Source organism: Neomonachus schauinslandi, chromosome 1, assembly GCF_002201575.2.
Source record: "Neomonachus schauinslandi chromosome 1, ASM220157v2, whole genome shotgun sequence".
NCBI lineage: Eukaryota > Metazoa > Chordata > Mammalia > Carnivora > Phocidae > Neomonachus > Neomonachus schauinslandi.
The window spans coordinates 74,604,073-74,625,333 of NC_058403.1; the positions used below are offsets into that span (position 1 = coordinate 74,604,073).

The 21,261-nt window shown below is 34.9% G+C and overlaps 1 protein-coding gene across 1 annotated transcript; it reads left to right on the forward strand.

Moving 5' to 3' along the window:
* The first annotated feature begins 1,948 nt into the window (after positions 1–1,948).
* Positions 1,949–20,103, forward strand: UTS2B (urotensin 2B). Its single transcript, XM_021692627.1, has 5 exons — positions 1,949–2,051; positions 7,456–7,554; positions 9,133–9,177; positions 10,474–10,560; positions 20,078–20,103. Exons 1-5 carry the CDS (start codon positions 1,949–1,951, stop codon positions 20,101–20,103), a joined length of 360 nt encoding a protein of 119 aa, XP_021548302.1.
* The last annotated feature ends 1,158 nt before the right edge of the window (positions 20,104–21,261 follow it).

The window sequence follows — 21,261 nt, forward strand, 5'->3', positions numbered from 1 at the left end:
CTGAACATGTTTTTAATACTGACTCATATTTAACTTGCATTTCGTTTGTTATTTATTGCCAGGTCTTCATTTTGCATTAATAGATTTATTATCAATATATTTTATATATGATTGATCAGATTTATTATCAGAGTATTTTATATTTTGTTTTTACTTTTTTCTTTAATAATTATTTGCCATTATACTATTTTTCATCATGGTTGTATATTCTTTGTTCACTAAGTAATACTCATTTCCCATTTTCCATATTGACATACTTTAAAAAAATTAGAGTTAAAAAACCTAATCCAAATAACTTATTAATAAGTAATGATAGATGGTATCAAGATATGTTTGAATGATGGAAGGTTTTGAAACACTGAGGTATGATAAACTTTAAGGATCAAGTTGCAAACACATCGTTCTTGAATTTTTAGGCTCAAGAGAAAACAGACATTTAAGGAGGTGCAATTTTTCTTTCCATCCATTTAGCTTGATACCTAGATATAAAGTTTAAGAGCATTATACATTTTTGCCTTTAAATTACCAGAAATTTCAGTTACTTCTTATTCACAAATCAAATATGTTTTCATTGTTTTTCCTTTGAATTGCTCTGAAATTTGCAAATCAGGACAGAAATGTCTATGACAAGAACTGCCCTCCAAGTATTCATAATTTAATAGGAGAGGCAGACACACAAGATACGTAACTGTAATGAAAGGAAGAATGGATTTGGAGTAATGATAGATACCTAAGCAGTTTTGTGGTAGTCCAAAGGAGGTAAAAAGAAAAATTGTTAACGTCTGAAAGCAAAAAAGAGAAAGATCCAAAAGACTAAACAGAGCTGGTGGCATTGGATCAGGGGCTTAAGGAATGAGTAGGTAAAATGGTGGTGGAATGAAGGAGTCCAGGTAGACAGAAATATGTCAGCAATGCTCTGAAGTGAGGAAGTGCAAGATATGTTCAGGAATTAAAAGCCTACTGTGACTGGTGCAGAAGGACATGTAGTGGAAATGAGCCTGTGAAGGAAAAACAAGCCTGAATATCAAACTAAGTAGTTGACACTTTATTCAGGGAATTTATTAAAGCAATGGGTTCACGAAAAGTTGGGATATTGCACTTCTTACACATCATCACGTGATGCCCTTTATGCACAGGGAACTGAGTCAGTTTTAGAGCTAATGCATTGAGAGTCCTCCGGACAGAAGTAAATGCCAAGGCCAGAGGTCATTAGTACATCTTTGGAGCCATAAAATTGAAATTGTTGATATACTGAAAGACTTTGACTTAAAAAGAAAACCGTTACAATTAAAACAAGCACTAAAGAATGTGATTGACGGGACATTTGCCAACTTTGAATTAATTAGATTTAGCTTTAATCTCTAGAAGTGCTGGTTGCAGCAAAATGAAACCATCCTTCTTCAATGTAGTAAGACATTAATGTTCCCATTATCATTCATTTCCGATTTGAGCTCTTCCCAACTCAAATCTATTTGCTTGGTTAAAAATCAAGCGGTGGTTGCAAATAACATGGGCTATTAGGAAGACCTCCGTGGGGGCTCTAAATTAGTCAAATGAAAGGCCTTGTTCCCATTTCATTGTTATGAAAATCTAACCAAAAGGTTCTACATTGCTAATTTTTGCTCTAAGCTTGTGTATGTGTCTGAGTGCGTGGGCGTGCATAGGAATGCCTGCTTTTAGTGAAATGGGCAGGTATGAGATGTATCGATTGGGTTCTTCCTGTCATTGACCGAGTAGCAAACTTGTCACTTCTCCAAGTAGTGAATCATGTTGACAGAATGCATTACATTTTATAAGTTTTTTTTTTTTTCTTTGTCCAGATCATTTGTAGTTGAAGCACACTTGCCACCTTTTAAAAGTGATCTCTGCAGCATTCCAGAGCCACTGAAGTATTCATCTTGACCTGGAGAGTCCAGTTTCTCTGCTAGCACAGAAGAAGATTTTTAACATGAACAAGATCCTTTCAGCCACTCTTTGTTTTGGACTCCTAACTTTGTTATCTGTAATGATTTTTTTGGAATTGGTGCATGGACGGCCATATCTGATCCAAGGTATGTACACATGAGTCTAAAATCCTACAGATGGGTAAATAATCCTTATCTTCCTCTTTGCATTGCCTTGGTTTTTCTGCCAGTATCAAAATAATACTTTAAGGCATTAGCATAATGTAATCATTAAACATCTCTTCAGAAGTTGCTGTTTTAAATTAAATGTAATCTGTGAGGCTGTTCTTCACAAGTAAATTAATTTTAACCAACATTATACTAAATTTATTTCAACAACACTTTATTTTTTTTCTAATTATGAGGCACATTTTTCTTACTTCTACTCTATGACCAAAGGTAGTGAATGTATAAATAGTAATACAATCAATTAACTAATATGTGCATATTCTTAAAGTACATTTGGGGAAAGAAAACAGTATTTTTATCCAATGAGATTATGAATAAGTTACTTACGAAAGGAGAATGGCTCAGAGAATAACACATTAGGACGGAAATTTGTGTTTGCAGAGATTTGGAAAAAAATAATGCATGGGGAAATCTACATAGTATTTTCAGGAGGATGATGCTAACACCCACATTATTCATTGACTGTATTTATCAGATTTCTAACATATTTACGATACTTAGGTTAAATGAAATAATTTAATCTATGACATCTACAAATATTTACCATGTAAAGTTGGAGAAAATAAGTTTCTGCTCTTGTAATATTGTAAATTGTATTGATCTTTCTTTAAAATTTTCAATGTATTTTGTAGTGGAAATAGCTCTTCATCTGAGAATCAGGGGAGCTAAATTTAATGTTGATTTATTAGGCAAACAACATCATTGAAACTTTTATATATTTCTTTATGTTTGAAAAATAGTAACTTAAAATAGTGCTCTCTATTTTCCCTTCCAGCTTGAGATTTTGAGGTTACTGTCATCTAACTGACCTCCTTGATGGGAAGGAACGAGCCTTTTGTCCTACATAGAGGAACCAAATCAGAACATAATACATTTGGTTTACATGATATTGGGTTGAGAAGAGGGATCAAGTTTCTCTTTTTTAGATGGAATTCAATTTTACTAGACCATGTTGCTTAAATGTGGTTTTAAAAATCAATGAGAAACAAACTGAGGGTTCTAGAAGGGAGGGGGGTGGGGAATGGGTTAGCCCGGTGATGGGTATTAAGGAGGGCACGTACTGCACGGAGCACTGGGTGTTATACGCAAACAATGAATCATGGAACACTACATCAAAAACTAATGATGTATTGTATGGTGATTAACATAACATAATAAAAAAAAAAAGTCAATGAAAGGGCGCTTGGGTGGCTCAGTCCTTAAGCATCTGCCTTCGGCTCAGGTCATGATCCCAGCATCCTGGGATCGAGCCCCACATCGGGCTCCCTGCTCGGCGGGAAGCCTGCTTCTCCCTCTCCCACTCCCCTCACTTGTGTTCCTGCTCTCTCTATCTCTCTCTCTGTCAAATAAATAAATGAAATCTTAAAAAAAAAAAAGTCAATGAAAGTTAGAGCAGTTCTTTTGGCAGTGAAAATAAAATTGCATAAATCCTCGTTATTTATTTATAGGGATTTTCCCATTGAAAAACAAATTTTCCCAGAGATATAAATAGAAGCTTGGGAATCAAAAAGTCTGGATTTTATCCATGGCTCACATTTTGTCTTTGGCCAGTCAAAATCAACTGCACTTGGTGGGCCTCCATTGCTCTTCCTGTGAAATAATGAGATTTTCAATGTTCTTAGCATAGTGCAAACATGTGAGGAAAAATGAGACTATTCATTGAGGACTTTGCAAAATTAGGATGTTAGTAGTAAATGTAACTTCTGATTTCACGTGGATGTGGGATACAGCAAAATCCAACTCTACGGCATTTTTCTAGGTTAAAATTAAATAACACCTCTGACCCCAGAAGACCAAACACTGATGTCCTTCTATCACTGGCAGCATATTGAAAAGTTTTCTCTCTGGGATGCCCTTGGATCTGTTGCCTTGTGTGTAAATGGGAAAGATTAAATTACTTCTAAGGTTATTTTCTGATCTAAATTATCTATGATTAGAGTGAGCTTCTCTCCATACACATATTTGTCAAAGCAGCCAAACGTTTGACTTATTGTGGTCTTTTGACACATTTTTCAAATAAGCATTTGTCCACTAACAGAGTACAAAGTTGGGGTTACTACCCCTTGTTCTTTCTGTGTTAGACAATACTCAAGACAAATGGCACAGTCTGCCAGCTTTCATTTGGTCGGGGCTATAGAAAAGCCTGGCTTGTTGGGTGATGCTCACACTGAGCAAATTGCCTACCACAAAAGATTGAAGAGTGAATATCATGACCCAGAAGACTGCAGAAAATTTATTAATTTTTTTTGGTATTTTATCATTTTGGGGGGGTTTCCAGGTTTCTTTCTGGTAAAATTTCTCATCTGTCTCCACTAAAATGCTTCACATTTGAACGAAAAGCAAGGAGACAATAAAATCTTTTGAGTCAGTATCTTAAGTAGTAATGAACTAGTTTTATCTGTGTATTTGCAAAAGCATTCACTCTGTCATGTCTGGGTAACTTTGCCATCTGCTGTGCTAAGGATGCATCTACACTCAGGTAATTTTTATTCAAACATTTCTTTTATCAATATTAACTTTTATTTATTTATTTATTTTTTCAAATGACTTTAGTTCAAAGACAGAAACATAGTCAAAGTATGTGTAATTTTTTTCTTTTAAAACTGTTATCTTTTAAAACTAAAAATGAAAACTAGAAAAAAACATATTTTATATTTCTTAGACAATATCTTAACTTTAGGAATAAAAAATATTTAAAAAATTTTTTGAGAAAACTTTTTCTTCAGAGATTCCTGTAAACTTTGGTTGCCTTAAAAGGTAGTGACAAGACTTTCTGAGGACAGTTAATACAAGTGTAGTTACTGGAAACAAAACTGGTAAAGAAAGGCAAATAGATTAATTTTCTTTTGTGAAAAATATTCCACTTAAATATGCAGAAGTGGGTTGTGAATTAAGCACATAAAACCTTCAGCTCTACACTTTCCTCCTTACTTCCTTCTAGTCTTTCTTTTTTATTATGTTATGTTAATCACCATACATTACATCATTAGTTTTTGATGTAGTGTTCCATGTTTCATTGTTTGTGTATAACACCCAGTGCTCCATTCAGTATGTGCCCTCTTTAACACCCATCACCAGGCTAACCCATCCCCCCACCCCCCTCTCCTCTAAAACCCTCAGTTTGTTTCTCGGAGTCCATAGTTTCTCATGGTTCGTCTCGCCCTCCGATTTCCTCTCCTACATTTTTCCCTTCCTGCTATCTTCTTCTTCTTCTTCTTCTTTTTTTTTTTAACATATAATGTATTATTTGTTTCAGAGGTAAAGGTCTGTGATTCATCAGTCTTACACAACTCACAGCTCTCACTGTAGCACACACCCTTCCCAATGTCTATCACCCAGCCACCCCATCCCTTCCACCCCCTACCACTCTAGCAACCCTCAGTTTGTTTCCTGAGATTAAGAATTCCTAATATCAGTGAGATCATATGATGCATGTCTTTCTCTGATTGACTTATTTCGCTCAGCATAATATCCTCCAGTTTCATCCACATCATTGCAAATAGCAAGATTTCATTCCTTTTGATGGCTGCATAATATTCCATTATATATATACACCACATCTTCTTTATCCATTCATCTGTGGATGGACATCTTGGCTCTTTCCATAGTTTGGCTTCTAGTCTTTTTTTTTAAATATTTTTTTCTTATGATTTTATGTATTCATTTGAGACACAGAGATACAGAGAGAGAGAGAGAGAGCATGAGTGGGGGAGGGGGAAGGGGAAGAGGAGAGGCAGAGGGAGAGGGAGAAGCAGGCTCCCCACTGAGCCAGAAGAGGGGCAGAGCCGGACGTGGGGCTCTATCCCAGAACCCTGGGATCATGACCTGAGCCAAAGGCAGATGCTCAACCATCTGAGCCACCCAGGTGCCCCACTTCCTTCTAGTCTTATACTTTCTCTAGTTAAGGCAATGAATCAGTTTCTCTTATCACAGTTCTCTTTCTGAATTAAGTAGCCATTATCATCTGGCTATAAAATGTACCTTATGTCTTTTTTCAAACTGAAACATTTTAAAGTTTATGATTTAACATTTTCATAAACAACTGTAGTAACAATTACCTTATTGCATGGCCATGTCTTAAACTAAACTATCTCTGAGGGTCTTCATTTAATTAATGTGAAGCAAAAGTTCCATTGATATTCTATTAGTGTTTTAATTAATCAATAGGAAAAACCAGAATGTCACAGATAATTTCTATGTTTATGAAGTAAAGGAAATTGAAGAGCTGAGCACCAGTGAACTATGTTTGGTCGGTGTGGAAACAATGCTGTCACTTGCCCCAAGTCATCCATTTGCTTCCTCACCAAAGCATTCTCATTCCTTTCATTAGCCTCTTAGTCCTTTGAGTGCATCAATAAACATTTTGTAGACACAGGAAAGGCAGATGATTTCATCGAATAATATAGTCAAGTCATGAGCCATTTCTGTAGCTACAACAATATTTTCACTTTTAAACTTCAAACTCACAAATCTACCTTCTGTTCACACTGTCAGCTAGTATGAGGAGCTAGGAAATGGGGAAGATGATCCGATAGAAGTTCTATGATAAAGGTTTGATTTTTCAGGCCACCTCACAAAAGTTTATTTTGTTTGTAATACACTAGTTGTTATTTCAATTGCATTATTTGTTAATAGATATCTTGTTGAGTCTTCATGTTTTATAGCTTGAGTAAAGGCTATTGTCCTGATTTCTACTCCAGAATAAAAATATTTACAAAAATTTGGGTGATATTTCTATTTTTAAAGTGCTGAAAGAGTTGAGCATCTAATCAATGAATGGGCTGGGAGTGAAACTGACAAAGATGGAAAGATGTCAATAGGGAGAAAAGAGACATTATACCACCTCTTCCACAGGTTTCCTTAGATGGTTTAAAGGCACTCTCTGAACACAAAATAGCTCATATTTAAATGTGTGTAGCAAATAAAATCTTAAAATCAAAAATTATTTTTTCTTTATAAATATAACTTTTATGTTTTTCATATTACACACAAGAGTAGAAAATTTCAACAACGCAGGTAAAAAATAAATTTACCTGCGATTCTACTACCTAGGAATGATGGCAGGTAAATTTTAGGGTGTCATCTTTCAGACATACTCTCTGTCTCTCCCTCTTCCTCTCTCACAATCTCTCTTTGAGAGCTCCAGTACATTCAATGATTTTTTTTAACAGCCCATCTTTTTGGATTACACACCTTTCTCCACACCCCTTTTATCAGTGACTATATGCATTGATAGTTACCTGTAAAATGTATTTAATTAGAAATACTTTCAGTGACACAGATTGAAAATAGAGGTTTTATTACATTGAGGTGATTATTACAGGAAATGAATTGTTTCCAGATAAAGAAGATACAAATCGTGAAGAACTACTGCTGGCTCTACTGAATAAAAATTTTGATTTCCAAAGACCTTCTAACATTGGTGAGTCAAGAAGTTATTCTGTCCTCTGACTTGCTCTTTCTAAATGTATATTTATATTAAATAAAATAATAACTACTCCCTTTTATGCTGCACTGATGGCTTAAGTGTTTTTATTATTTCATATTCATGCTAAAAGCAATGGCATTGGGGCGCCTGGGTGGCTCAGTCGTTAAGCGTCTGCCTTCAGCTCAGGTCATGATCCCAGGGTCCTGGAATCGAGCCCCGCATAGGGCTCCCTGCTCAGTGGGAAGCTTGCTTCTCCCTCTCCCACTCTCCCTGCTTGTGTTCCCTCTCTCGCTGTGTCTCTCTCTTCAAATAAATAAATAAAATCTTAAAAAATAAATAAATAAATAAAAGCAATGGCATTATTAACAAATATTAAAATCCTATTTTCTTCAATTAGAAGGTCCTAGTCAGATCGGTAACCATCTAGTTACACACCAGTGATCTTTACTCATATTTTCTTCTTATCTATGCAAATCCTCACTGGTACAGTTAATATATATGTATTTTTTTTTTTACTGTATGTTTCACATCTGTTCATAGGTTTCCACTAGAAATTTCACAAATTAACAGCAATCTCATAGCAGTTTTAACACATTTTGCAATCAAATTCTCCCAATGTGGGAAGTGGTTGGAGTATAAACCATTGGGAAATGTAAGCTACACCAATTGAGATTTTTTTTTTTCTTTGAAGAACAGGAGAATCTAATTTACAATTACGTGTCAGAATGTTCCCCAAGAAATGACAAATACTCTCAGAAACTTAGTAAGTCTAGCCTGAGAGAAAATGTGATAATATGTTAATGTGGTATACTCTCAGAAAACATTTGGTCTTCTAAAGAAAATGTCTATTCATGGGACAATGTGCTGACTACAACAATATCTTAATAAATACTTCAAAAATACAACATTTTAAAATTAGAAGTAAGATATTATCATTGAAGAAAATGAATGAAATTATAAAAAAGGAAAATTTATACTCAAATTGTAAGGGAAGGAGTTACTATTTATATTTTGGGCTTATCTTTCTCAACTGAATATATAGATGCTTGTGTCCTGCTTTTTTCACTTAATATTGTTTCATAAGATTTCCTTATATCAGTAAAATAGTTTATTTCTAAATAATAGTGCTTGTTGGAACTATGGTCTATTTTATTTTATATTGATTTTTTTTAAACACTTTATTTGACAGAGAGAGAGAGAACGAGCATGAGCACAGGCAGAGGGAGAAGCAGACTCCCTGCCCAGGCTCGATTCCAAGATCCTGGGTTCAGGACCTGAACCGAAGGCAGACATTTAACTGACTGAGCCACCCAGGCGCCCCAGAACTATGGCCTATTTTAGAAGTCTTTGTGCTTATTGCTAGAAATTAGGTATTTTCTCATTATATAACTGGTTGCAATTCAATATTATAGGCATTGAGAAAGTATTTGGGTTTTATATCAGGGATGATGGGTGGTCTTAAATCATATGAAAAAGACCTTTGCCTTCCACATAAGATCCTGAATGTGTGTCCTGAAGTGAATCAAATATTACTTGCAATGAAATTTTTCATATGACAAATGTATCTTGCAGATAGAGAACTGGCTAACAAATTGGAAGAACTTAACCAGGTGAGAATGTGAAATACTTAATTTCAATTTTAATAATCATTCTAAGGCATTTTCTTATCTTTGGGCATAGTTTGAAAAATTATTAGTACTATACTGTAAAATTTTTGTATTCCTGCTAGAGAAAGAGTAAAGTTATTCACTAGGGAAAAAAATAGTCAAATTACACTTAAAAAAATCAAGAAAGAAAAGAAAACCAAAACAAAACTATATATAGCTGAAGTGATCTTGAGATAAAATGTGTAGAAAATCTGGATTCTTATCCCAGCTCTCCAATTACCTAACTATAAGACCATGGACAAATCAAAATTCTATGGATTTAAATCTCTTCATCTGTAAAATGGGAGGCTATACTTAGATTGGTGATTTTCAATAATATACTTACTCTTTTTAAAAGTAGAAATACTTTTTCCCAAATCAATTGGATGTGTTCCTAGTAAATGAAGCATATGAAAGTGGAGCTGTCCTGTTTAAAGCAGCTGGTTGGGGGCCTGAAGGGTCATCTTCCTGACCTGCTCTCAGCCCTCCTGATAGGAAGCCCCTTAGCAGCCTTATTCCCCCACTGCTTGACATGCTGGGAAGAAAATTTGAAAATCACCAGATTAGATGATTTCAAAACTTGTTCACATACATGCATGCAAATCCAATATTATACAAGCCGTGTGGCTGTTTGGGAGAGAGAATCATGCCCCATCACTCTGAGCAGGTCAGACATGGACACCCTCAGCAGCCAGGCTGAACTCTATTTTGGAGTAGAGTTCAAAAAGAAGTAGGTCTTCAGAGCATGGGCAATCAGAGAGCTTGCTAAAAATTAACATGGGTTGAATTCCAGGTAAAAACTGTAGGGCCTCAAAATACTTCTCACTTCCTGCTGGAAAGGAGAAATATTTCAGGAACTTCAAACATTTATACAACCCTTTGAAGCTCCTTGAAGAGGACTGCTTGTTAGAGGTGACATCAAATCCAGTCCAGCAACACAGGCTGTATTAATAGGCTCCCCATTAACTAACACCCAGAGTTGACATCCTTCACTATAAACCTTTTTTTTCCTGATCTCCTGTTGAGTCATGTGCCTTTCCCAGCCAGTCTCTAAATAAGTTTCCTTGGATTTTTCCACTTAATTATATTTGTTTATTTTCTTTATTACTTTTTCTCCTTTTCCATTCCTCTTTTTTCTCCTTTATTTCTTCCTTTCTTCCATTTTTTCCTACTCTTTTTCCTTTCTTATTCTAATTATTCCTCTTTTTCAACAGAAAGCAGCATCGTTCTTATTAAAGATTGATAATTTTTATATTTGCTTTTTAACAGCTAAAAGAGCAGTTCATGGAGGCAAAAGATGCTGAGATATCCTATGCTATAGATGGTCTATCTTCTTCCCATCCAAATAAGCGAGGTAAATTTTCATTTCAAAGTTTTATAATTGACATCTGAAAGATTACTTTTGCAATTATTACTAAGAGGGAAAAGGTTAACTTGACATTTCTTAATCCTATGGTGATTATCAAGATCAAGGTTGATATTTTTAAAGAAGATGCCAATGAATATGTTCCCATATGAATATATCTGAGCTCTGTCATGTTTACAGGAGTGGATAATAAGGTCTTATGTTCCAGGATTAAGTAAAATATGCCCTTATTGCCTCGAATTGTGAACTATGGCTTGCTATTTTGCTTAAAGACTAGAGTTGGGAGAATCACAAATTGAAGCAATCAGGTTTTAAGTCAATTCAAATTTTAGAACATCTTTATTGAAGTAAGGAGAACCCTCATTGCTCTAACACTGGGTTCAAGGTTTGAATCATAACATTTAATTTTAGAAAGATTTGTCTTTTGGATCCCTCTTATTTTTTATAATATTTCTTGGGAAATTCTTGTTTCTTGCTGAATTAGTTCTTATATTTGAAAAATTTGATTATATATTTCTCCATTCATATAGTGATGTGAGCCTTCCTAAGACTCATTTTATTTATTTACATTTTTCCCCTCCTCCCAGATTTGTCTTTAACTTGTTCAAAAGCCTATTTCACAATACTACTAAGTGGGAAGAAGATGAACTGGTATTATTTAAATACTTAGCATATACCAGACTTTTTATGCTTTAAGATGTCAAACTATTGTGGCTAAATACATAGGCTCTAGAGCTAAACTGCCTGGGTCCAAATCAACATTGACATTCCCTACCTGTGTGACCTTGAGCAATTATGTAACTTCTTGCGTCTCATTTTCTTTGCCCCCAAATGCAAATTATAGCAATAATTATCTTTATGAGATTGTCAGGAGGACTTGATGAGTAAATATATGAAAGGTATTTAGAATAATGCCTGGCATATAGTAAGTACTATGTAAGCCTAACTTGTTTTTTATGGTTTTGATCAGTACTATAATTATTATTTTATTTTCATCGTAAACCACATAGGGTAGCTATTACTATGCTTATTTTATAGATGAGGAAATTACATCTCAGAGGGGTGAAATTATATGCCAAAAATAACCCAACTGCTAAGTGACTCAGCTAGTGAGCCTGAAGGAGAGGGTAGTAGAAGATGAATTGGAAGCTGTAAGAGAGAGAACCTTCAGGATTCTTAAGGACTTTAGCTTTTACTGGGTATCATATGGGACATCACTGGAAACTTGTAGCAAAAGGAGTAATATGAGATAAGTTTTAACAAAACCACTCTGATGCTTCACGGAGAATATACTGCAAAAGATGGGCAGAGGTAGAAGCAGAGAAACCATTAATGAAGAGAATTTCGTGGTTCAGATGGTAAGTGGTAGTAGCTTGGATTAGGGTGGCAGTAGTGAATCGGTAAGAAGGGGTCTGATTCTGGATATAATTTGAGTAAAAAAAATCAACAAAGTTTGTTGTAGGATTACATGTGGTTTGTGTTTTTTAAAAAAGGGAAGGCATCAAAAATGATTCCAAAGTTTTTGTTTTAAGCAACTAGGAAAAAGAGGGCAATTTCTATTTATTGAGCCAGAGATAGCTGGAAGAGGAGAAAGTTTGGTGGTATAAAAGGTTTGGGATAGAGATTTATTGGGCCTTCCCATAATTAGCATAGCTTAGGCTATGATGTGGTACCAGTTTTAATCCCAATCTCAGAGGCCTATTATATAGTAAAGTCCAATGCATGTCATACAACCCTCTTCTATTTTCTGGCTATATCATCTAGAAGGTTGTTATATCTTGACTGCCCCTAATATTGCCAAGACACAGGAAAGGGATAGAGGACACATCCCAGCTCCAAACTGCCTCAGTTCAGTGACAAGTGTCCCTTCTCCCAAAGTCCATTGGCTAGAATTAGTCATGTGGGCTGCCACCAAAATATTGGCAAGATAGGCTGAGAAATTTTGGGAAGTACATATAATACTTGGGGAGCACTGTGTCTACCACACACAGTCAATCCTTCGATCTCTGCTTAGCCACATAGACTATACTCAATCCATTGCCATTAGAGACATTCCCAGATCTCATTCACTGACTGAACCCAGAACAAAGAATAGTCTCCCCAGGAGGAGATACTTACTAGTCTTCATCAGCTACAATGTAGCTTCTTCCTCTTCATTCACAGACCTGTTAGCTAAAAGGACAATTCCAATAATTGGTAGAGGACCAAGGACAGGATAATCCCTTTCATAAAGGAAATGAACAAGACACAGACAGAGTGCTACCCTCCAGCACTTCTGAAATTCCACTAGGCAAATATTATAAAGATCTCCTACCCTGGGGATGAGAAAAGGTGTCTTGACTGGAGCCTGTAGTACCTAGGAGGAGTCATTTGCTCATTGTAATGCTTCACTGGCTGCACTGTTTGAAATTTTTCCTTCTTCATTTTTATCCCTGGACACATCTTATGTGCTACTTGGGGATTATTCCCTTCTCCAGGATGGCACAGTTTTCTCAGGTCTTATCCTACGTCTGCAAAGTTGGAAGCCCAAAGTTTATTTTGTCTTTAAGTGTCAAAGATATTTTTATTTTAGGCTTTATGGTTTCTTTGACAATGACGTTCTTTCAAAAATTTAGAAAGCTTCTCATGTACTTGCTCCATGCAAATACTTTTTAAAAAAGCAATTTTAATTATTCTGCATTCTCACCCCCAACTTAGTAGCAGTTGCCTTGAAAGTATCTGGAACATACCTTAAACACTATACGCTCGATCTGATTTTTGCCCTGAGTTCTTTATTCCAACTGCTTTTTACAGAGCCTCTGTCACTTGGAGTAGTTTTAAATCTCATTTTATAGTGTTTGGGATCTAGAAGAGGTTAGTTCTTTCAACATTTTGAGATCTTGTATTTCTGGACTCTCTTTATTCCCTTTGTATTTGTTGTCAAATTGTATTTGGGGATAAATTAGGCGAACTACATTAGCAAACTAACCTTACAATCTCAGTGAATTAGCTTGCTTTAAGATTTATTTTTTGATTACATGAAGTCTCGTGTATGTTGGTCATTTTCCTTTGCACTGTATCTACTCTATGTGTCTCTGTAGTAGAGCAGGAGAGAAATGGAGGTAAACACACTCTTAACTGCCAAAATTAGGCACATGATCTTAATCTAACTTAATAGGCTCAGGGAATCACCCGGGAGATGTAAAAAAAAAAGCACAAGGAATATTTGGAGAGTCATATCCCAACCACAGATATTTTGAGCTTGTTATGCCATGCATAACAGTATCTTCCAAGTATAGTAGCCTCCTTAGGCACATTTTGAAGTTTCAGTTACCTGTGGTCAACCATGGTTCAGAAGCAAATGATCTCCTTCTGACATATCATCAGAATTCTGGTCAATAGTAGCCTAATGCTACGTCATAGTGCTTGCGTCATTCACCTCACTTCATGTCATCAAGTAGGCATTGTATCATCTACATCATCACCAGAATAAAGGTGACTAGAGCATAATAAGATATTTTGAGGGAAATAGACCACATTCACATAACTTTTATTGCAGCATATTGTTATAATTGTTCTAGTTTATTATTAGTTATTGTTGTTAATCTCTTACTGTGTCTAGTTTGTAAACTAAACTTTATCGTAGGTATGTATGTATAGGAAAAACATAGTATTTATAGCATTCAGTACTATCTGCAGTTTCAGGCATCCACTGGGGGTCTTGAAACATTTATCCCATGGATAAGGGGGGGACTTCTATAGTGATATGAGTAGACCATTGAATATATAAATTTGAAGTTTAGGGAAGCAGCTCATATTGGAGATATAAATTTGATAGTTATCAGCATATCAATATTGCTTGGTATTTTGATCAGACCATCTAAGGAATGACTCTAGATATAAAAGAGAAGACAGCCAGGGCTGAAGCCCAAGTGATTCCAAGGTTAGAGGTTGGGCAGACAAGAGAATCAGCAAAGGAGGCTTAATAGGAGTAGCTACCAAGGAAGGAAGTGACAAAGAAAGGAAGACTGTACTGTTTCCAGGAAGTAATGAAAGTGTATTTAAAGCTATAATATGTCCAGTAAGTTGACAACTGCAATTTTCCTTCTGAACAGGAATGAAAGGTTATTAATGGCTTTGACAAGAATTGTTTGATGGACTTTGGGCTAAAGAGAACATGATAAAACAATATTTTTATCATCTGTCAGGAACCACTGACAGTAGACACCACATTTGAGAAATTTTGTTCTAAAGGGTAGAAAAAATTGGGATATTAGCTAGGTAAGTTTGAAGGCGGTCAAAGAAACTTCTTTGTTTTTAAGCAAGGTGATATTGAAACATATTTGTATGTAGTAGGAATAAAATAAATATTTGTGGTGATAAACATATGAAGTAGATGCCCAGGTTAGGTCACAAAAACAACCCACATTATATTTAAACTGTGCTTCTATTGCATAACTAGAAGTTGTCTACTATAAATAACATTGTGTGAAGATAAAATGGACCCAGAGATCCAGCTAATGCAATAGTAACTTATACTTAATGGGGAATATTATAGTTTGCTTTAATCATTTAATATATAACTGATAGACACCTGCTAAATTCACTAAATGGTGCTGTCTAATGTAATAAAATACAACATCTTTTCATGATAAAAACAGGTTGGGTATTGAAGGAACATGCCTCAACATAGTAAAGTCCATATATAACAAACCCACAGCTAATATCGTATTCAATGGAGAAAAATTGAAAGGGATTTCTCTGAGTTTGGGAACAAGACAAGGTTGCCCACTCTCACCACTTCTATTCAATATGGTACTAGAAGTCCTAGGTAGAGCAATTAGGAAAGACAAAGAAATAAAAGGCATCCAAATTGGGAAGGAAGAAGTAAAACTGTCACTAATTACTGATGATATGATCTTATATTTACAAAATCCCAAAAAGTCAATCAAAAACCTGTTGAAATTAATTAATGATACTTAATAAGTAAGGTGGCAGATTACAAAATCAACTTACAGAAATCAGTGGGATTCCTTTATACTAATGATGAAGCATTGGAAAAAAAAAATCCCAATTGTAATAGCATCAAAAACAATAAAATACTTAGGAATAAAATTTTATTGAATTATAGTTGATATACAATATTATTTTAGTTTCAGGTATTCAGCATAGTAATACAACATTAGGAAGTGATCACCAGGATAAATCTATCCACCATCTGTTACCATATAAAGTTTTTAAATATTTTTAACTATATTCCCTATGCTGTACATTATATCCCCACATCTTACTTACTTTATAACTGGGAGTTTGTACCTTTTAATCTCCTTCCTCTATTTCACTCCCTCCCTTCTGCAACTGCCAGATTATTCTCTGAATCTAAGAGTCTGTTTCTGTTTTGTTTTGTTTGTTCATTTGTTTTATTTTTTAGAGTTTACATATAAGTGAAATCATATGGTCTTTGACTTATTTTATTTGGCTTAATACCCTTTAGGTCCATCCATGTTGTCACAAATGGCAAAATTTCATTTTTTAATGGATATTCCATTGTGTGTGTGTGTGTGTGTGTAATCAATCTTTCTATCTATTCATCTACTGATGGACACTTAGATTGCTTCTATATCTTGGCTATTGTAAATAATGTTGCAATCAACATAGGGATGCATGTATTTTTTTAAATTACTGCTTCCATTTTCTTCAGTTAAATACCCAGAAGTAAAAGTGCTGTATCATATGGTAGTTCTATTTTTAATTTTTGAGGAACATCCATACTGTTTTCCATAGTGGCTGCACCATTTTGCCTTCCCACCAACAGTGCATGAAGATTCCTTTTTCTCCACATCTTTGCCAACAGCTGTTATTTATTTATTTATTTTCATAACAGCCATTCTGACAGGTAAAAGGTGATATCTCATTATGGTTTTGATTTGCATTTCTCTGAAGATTAGTTATATTGAACATCTTTTCATATGTCTGTTGGCCATTGTACGGCTTCTTTGGAGAAATGTTTATTCAGGCCCTCTGTCCATTTACTTAGGAAAAAATTTAACCAAGGAAGTGAAAGATCTACACCATGAAAACTCTAAGACTTTGCTGAAAGAAATTGAAGAAGACACAAACAAATGGAAAGAAATCTGTGTTCATAGACTGGAATAATAAATATTGTTAAAATGGCCATATTCCCCAAAGCCATCTATAGATTCCATGCAATCCTCACCAAAATACCAAAGGCATTATTCACAGAAATAGAAGAAATAATCCTAAAGTTTATGTGGAACAACAAAAGACTCCAAATAGCCAAAATATTCTGAGGATAAAAGAACAAAACTTGGTTTCAAACTATACTGTAAAGCCATAGTAATAAAAACAGTATGGAACTGGCACAAAAATAGACATACAGGCCAATGAAACAGAACAGAAAGCCTAGAATTAAATCCTGGCATATAGAGTCAACTAATACTCAACAAGGGAGCTGTGAACACCCAATGGGAGAAGGATAGTCCTTCAAAAAATGATGCTGTGAAAATTGGAGAAACACCTGCCGAACAATGAAATTGGACCCTTATGTCACACCACTCACAAAAATTCACTTGAAGTTAATAAAAGACTTAAACATAGACCTGATAACATACAACTCCTCTAAGAAAATACAGAGCAGTAGCTTATCAATACTGGTCTCGGTAAGGACTTTTTGGACATGACATCAAAAGCACAAGCAACAAAAGCAAAAATTAACAAATGGGACCACATCAAACTCAAAGGTTTCTGCAGAGCAAAAGAAACAACAAAATGAAACGGCAGGCTATAGAATGGAAGAAAATTTTAGCAAAGCATATATTGGATAAGAGGTTAATATCTAAAAAATATAAAGAACACAACTTAATAACAACAGAAAAACCCCTAAAAACATCTAATTAAAAAATGGGCAGAAGAACTAAATAGATATTTTTTTTCTGAAAAGGATATCAAAATAGCCAAAAGACACATAAAAGATGCTCAACATCACTAATCAGCAGGTAAATGCAAATCAGAAACACAGTGAGATGTCACCTCACACCTGTTAGAATGGCTATCATCAAGAAGACAAGAGACAAGGAGTGAAGGTGAGAATGTGGTGAAAAGGAACTCTTATACACTATTGGTAGGAATGTAAATTGGTCCAACCTTTATGGAAAACAACATGGAAGTTCCTCAAAAAATTAAAAATAGATTTACTCTATGATCCAACACTTCTACTTCCAGGTATATATCGATGGATGAATGGATAAAAATGGTGTGTGTGTGTGTGTGTGTGTGTGTGTGTGTGTGTGTAATGGAATATTATTCAACCATGAGAAAGGAGGATATCCTGCCATTTCCAATGACATGGATGAAATGAGCACATTATGCTAAGCAAGATAAGTCAGACAGAGAAAGACAAGTACTGTATGATATCACTTGTATTTGGAATCTAAAAAAGTCAAGCCTGTGAAAAACCAGAGAGTGAAACAGTGGTAACCAGGGGATCATGGAGGCAAGGGGTTTGGATAAGATTGATGGTGTTTAAGTATATAAACTTGTTATGAGCAGTAAATAAGTCATAGAAATCTAATGCAGTGTAATGAAAGTGGACAATAATATTGTACTGTAAAGATGTAATTTGACATAGACTACTTCAATCATATTACAATATAGAAATTTATCAAAGTAACACACAGTACACCTTAGATTTACAAAATGTAATGTCAAATTATCAAATAAAAAAAAGAAGAAAGAAAAAGTCTCCTAGCTCTCACTCTGGTCTATTTACTTAGCTGCACTCCTAATGACTTCAGCTTTTTGGATTCATAAGCTGACGTAGGATAGGAGCAGCACATTTGAAGAAACTTGAGGATGGGAGATGAAAAAGAAATATAAAGCTGTCCAACACATAGCATCCTGATGAAAACAGGGTTACCAGAGTGAACCGAACAGACATCAGATGACACCAGGATACTAGCAAGAGATTTCCTTCACACGATGATACATGATAGATAAGCACTGAAGAGTCTGGCTCTGCTGGGCATGTTGTCATTCATGACACTTCCTTTCATCCAGGTCCAGAAAATTTCCCTAACTATATTCCATTGCCTACTTAATCTAGCCACTCATGAGTAATTTTTGGATATGTGTACATTTATATTTTCCTAACAGACTGAGATATTCAATGATATCTGAAGGGCCAGAAAGGGCAGTGATGATAACTTTCCGAAGCACACTATAAAGAGAAGATTGGAGTAGTGGGCCGGGGTCCTCAGTTTAATGTCTGAAAATAAACTCCTTTCATAAGATTTGAATGTGGGTTCATGTAAAGGAAGCGTGGCTCTTGTAGAAATGAAAAGTAGACTCTGAGTGCTGTCATAATACTGTGTGTGTAGGTGGTGATGAACTTGAGGGTTCTAGGTTAGAGAGTTAATAGAGAGGGAGGGAAACCTGGCAAGCAGACAGACTTTTATCATTTATTTCAGAGTATTTCAAAGAGTATCTTTTTTAACTCTTTTTCATTGGGTGTCCCATTCATCAATTGCGAATCAAAGACCTGTCACCCTGAGGTCTTAATTTTATAAACCATTTAGATTGAAGGAAATTAGAGAAATTTATAATGAGTCTATGAAGCTACTATAAGTCAGGCGATTGGAAACCACCTACAGAAGATTTTTTAAATGACTCATTCGTGCATTTGAAGATTAAAATACTGTTTTTTTATTTTTATTTTTTAATTTAATTTAATTTTATTATGTTATGTTTTTGATGTAGTGATCCATGATTCATTGTTTTCGTATAACACCCAGTGCTCCATGCAGTATGTGCCCTCCTTAATATCCATCATCGGGTACCCCCCTCCCATTCCCATCTCCCCACCTCCCTCCCCTCTAAAACCCTCAGTTTGTTTCTCGGAGTTAAAATACTGTTAGAATTGGTTTGATTTTTCTGAAGCATCATTTTAATGATCAGAATGTGAAGACTCAATGTGACAAATAAATTACTTAAATAACATTTGGTGATCTGCAAAGTGAACTTTAAACTCTCTTCCTTCCTTTCCCCCCAGTAAATTGAAACATATTTATCATGGTTTTTTACTCATGTGACTTCCTCTTTAAGATTTCAGTTACCCCAAATATAAAACAGAGGGATGTATCTAATAGGATGACCTACTGTATTCTCTGAACTGTATTACATGCATTATCATGTAGAACAGTGCTATCCAATAGAACTTTCTGTGATGATGTGACTGTTCTCTAATGCAGTGCCCATTATGGTAGTCACTAGCTGCAAGTCACTACTGAGTACTCTAAATGTGGTTAGTGTGATGGAGAAACTGAATTTTCAAATTTTATTTAATTCTAATTAATTTACAGATTCACATGAGGCTAATAACAACCATATAGAACATTCCTTTTACAAAACTCCCTTTCTCATACTGAGGCACACATAATCTATTTTATTCAAATGTAGTATTTCATCAAATATCCTCCTAATAAAGAATTTGTTTTGCTTTCTCTTTTAGCCTGCTTTTGGAAATACTGTGTCTGAAGTTTGTTCTCTGGATACAAAAAGAACACTAGAAAAAAGATACACAGCTACTCACTACTGCTTGAAGATTGTGGCTCTTTTAAGCATAAAGAAACAGTGGCATTTATTCTGCCTATTGTATACTTAAGGTTTAAGTTGTGAATAATGACAAATCGGTTGTCCTTTTGCCTGGCATGGGCTATCAAATGGCCTTGTAGTGGTCAAGTTGACAGTGTTGTATCTAATTATTATCAATTAAAATATTTTAAAAAGCACCTTGGAAAATTAAAATAAATTATATTGTCTCAATTTATGGAAAAAATATGCATCATTGTCCTTTCTCTTTCTTATGATTGTGCTGGCTACTATCTCTTTTCTGTTCATTTGGACAACTGTCACTGAAATTGCTACAACCAAATGGATACATTACTAGAGAGCAGGAATGTATGGTTTATTGGACTATAGGAGAAAGTAATGCTAGATGTCTCAGAGATAGATATTAAGAAAACTTTCTTACAAAACAATTTGCCTTTTGGTTTCTTAATTCTCATCTCTGCCTTCTCCACAGCATCATGAACTATTTGAGATTCAGCATGTCTGTAAGAGATTACACTCATTGTGCTAAAAAATAAAGAAAACAAAACAAAAACTTATTGGCTTTCTCTTCTTTTTTTTTTTTTTTTCTTTTTCTTTTTCACATCTGTACATCAAAATGCTCTTGCCTGCAACTGAACAAGCTTATTTAATCAACTCAAGGCTGGGAGTTCAACTTCAATTTTGTCTGTCACTTGTGCTGGCCCAGAAACATTGTCAAAGTAACTTTAAAGAGTATTAAGGACTAGAATAGATGGTCAGATGAGCCTACACACAGTTCCTTATTTCACAATATGGGGGAAAGGCAGCTTATCTATGTAATATAATTTTGTGGTGCTTAAAGAGAAAACTATCTCATAAGGGAGTATGAATAATATTGTTTAAGTTAAAAAAACATAAAACAAACCAAGTTGAGTAATATATCTATAGTGCTATTTATATACTTGTTAGGAGCCACTCAAATGTACATAAGTATTAGTTGTTAAATAATGCCTAATTATTCCCACATATTTACAGTAGTTGTAAACACAAACATAATATCGTTATAAAAAAAAGACAACTCCTGCGCTCATCATCTCATGTTTA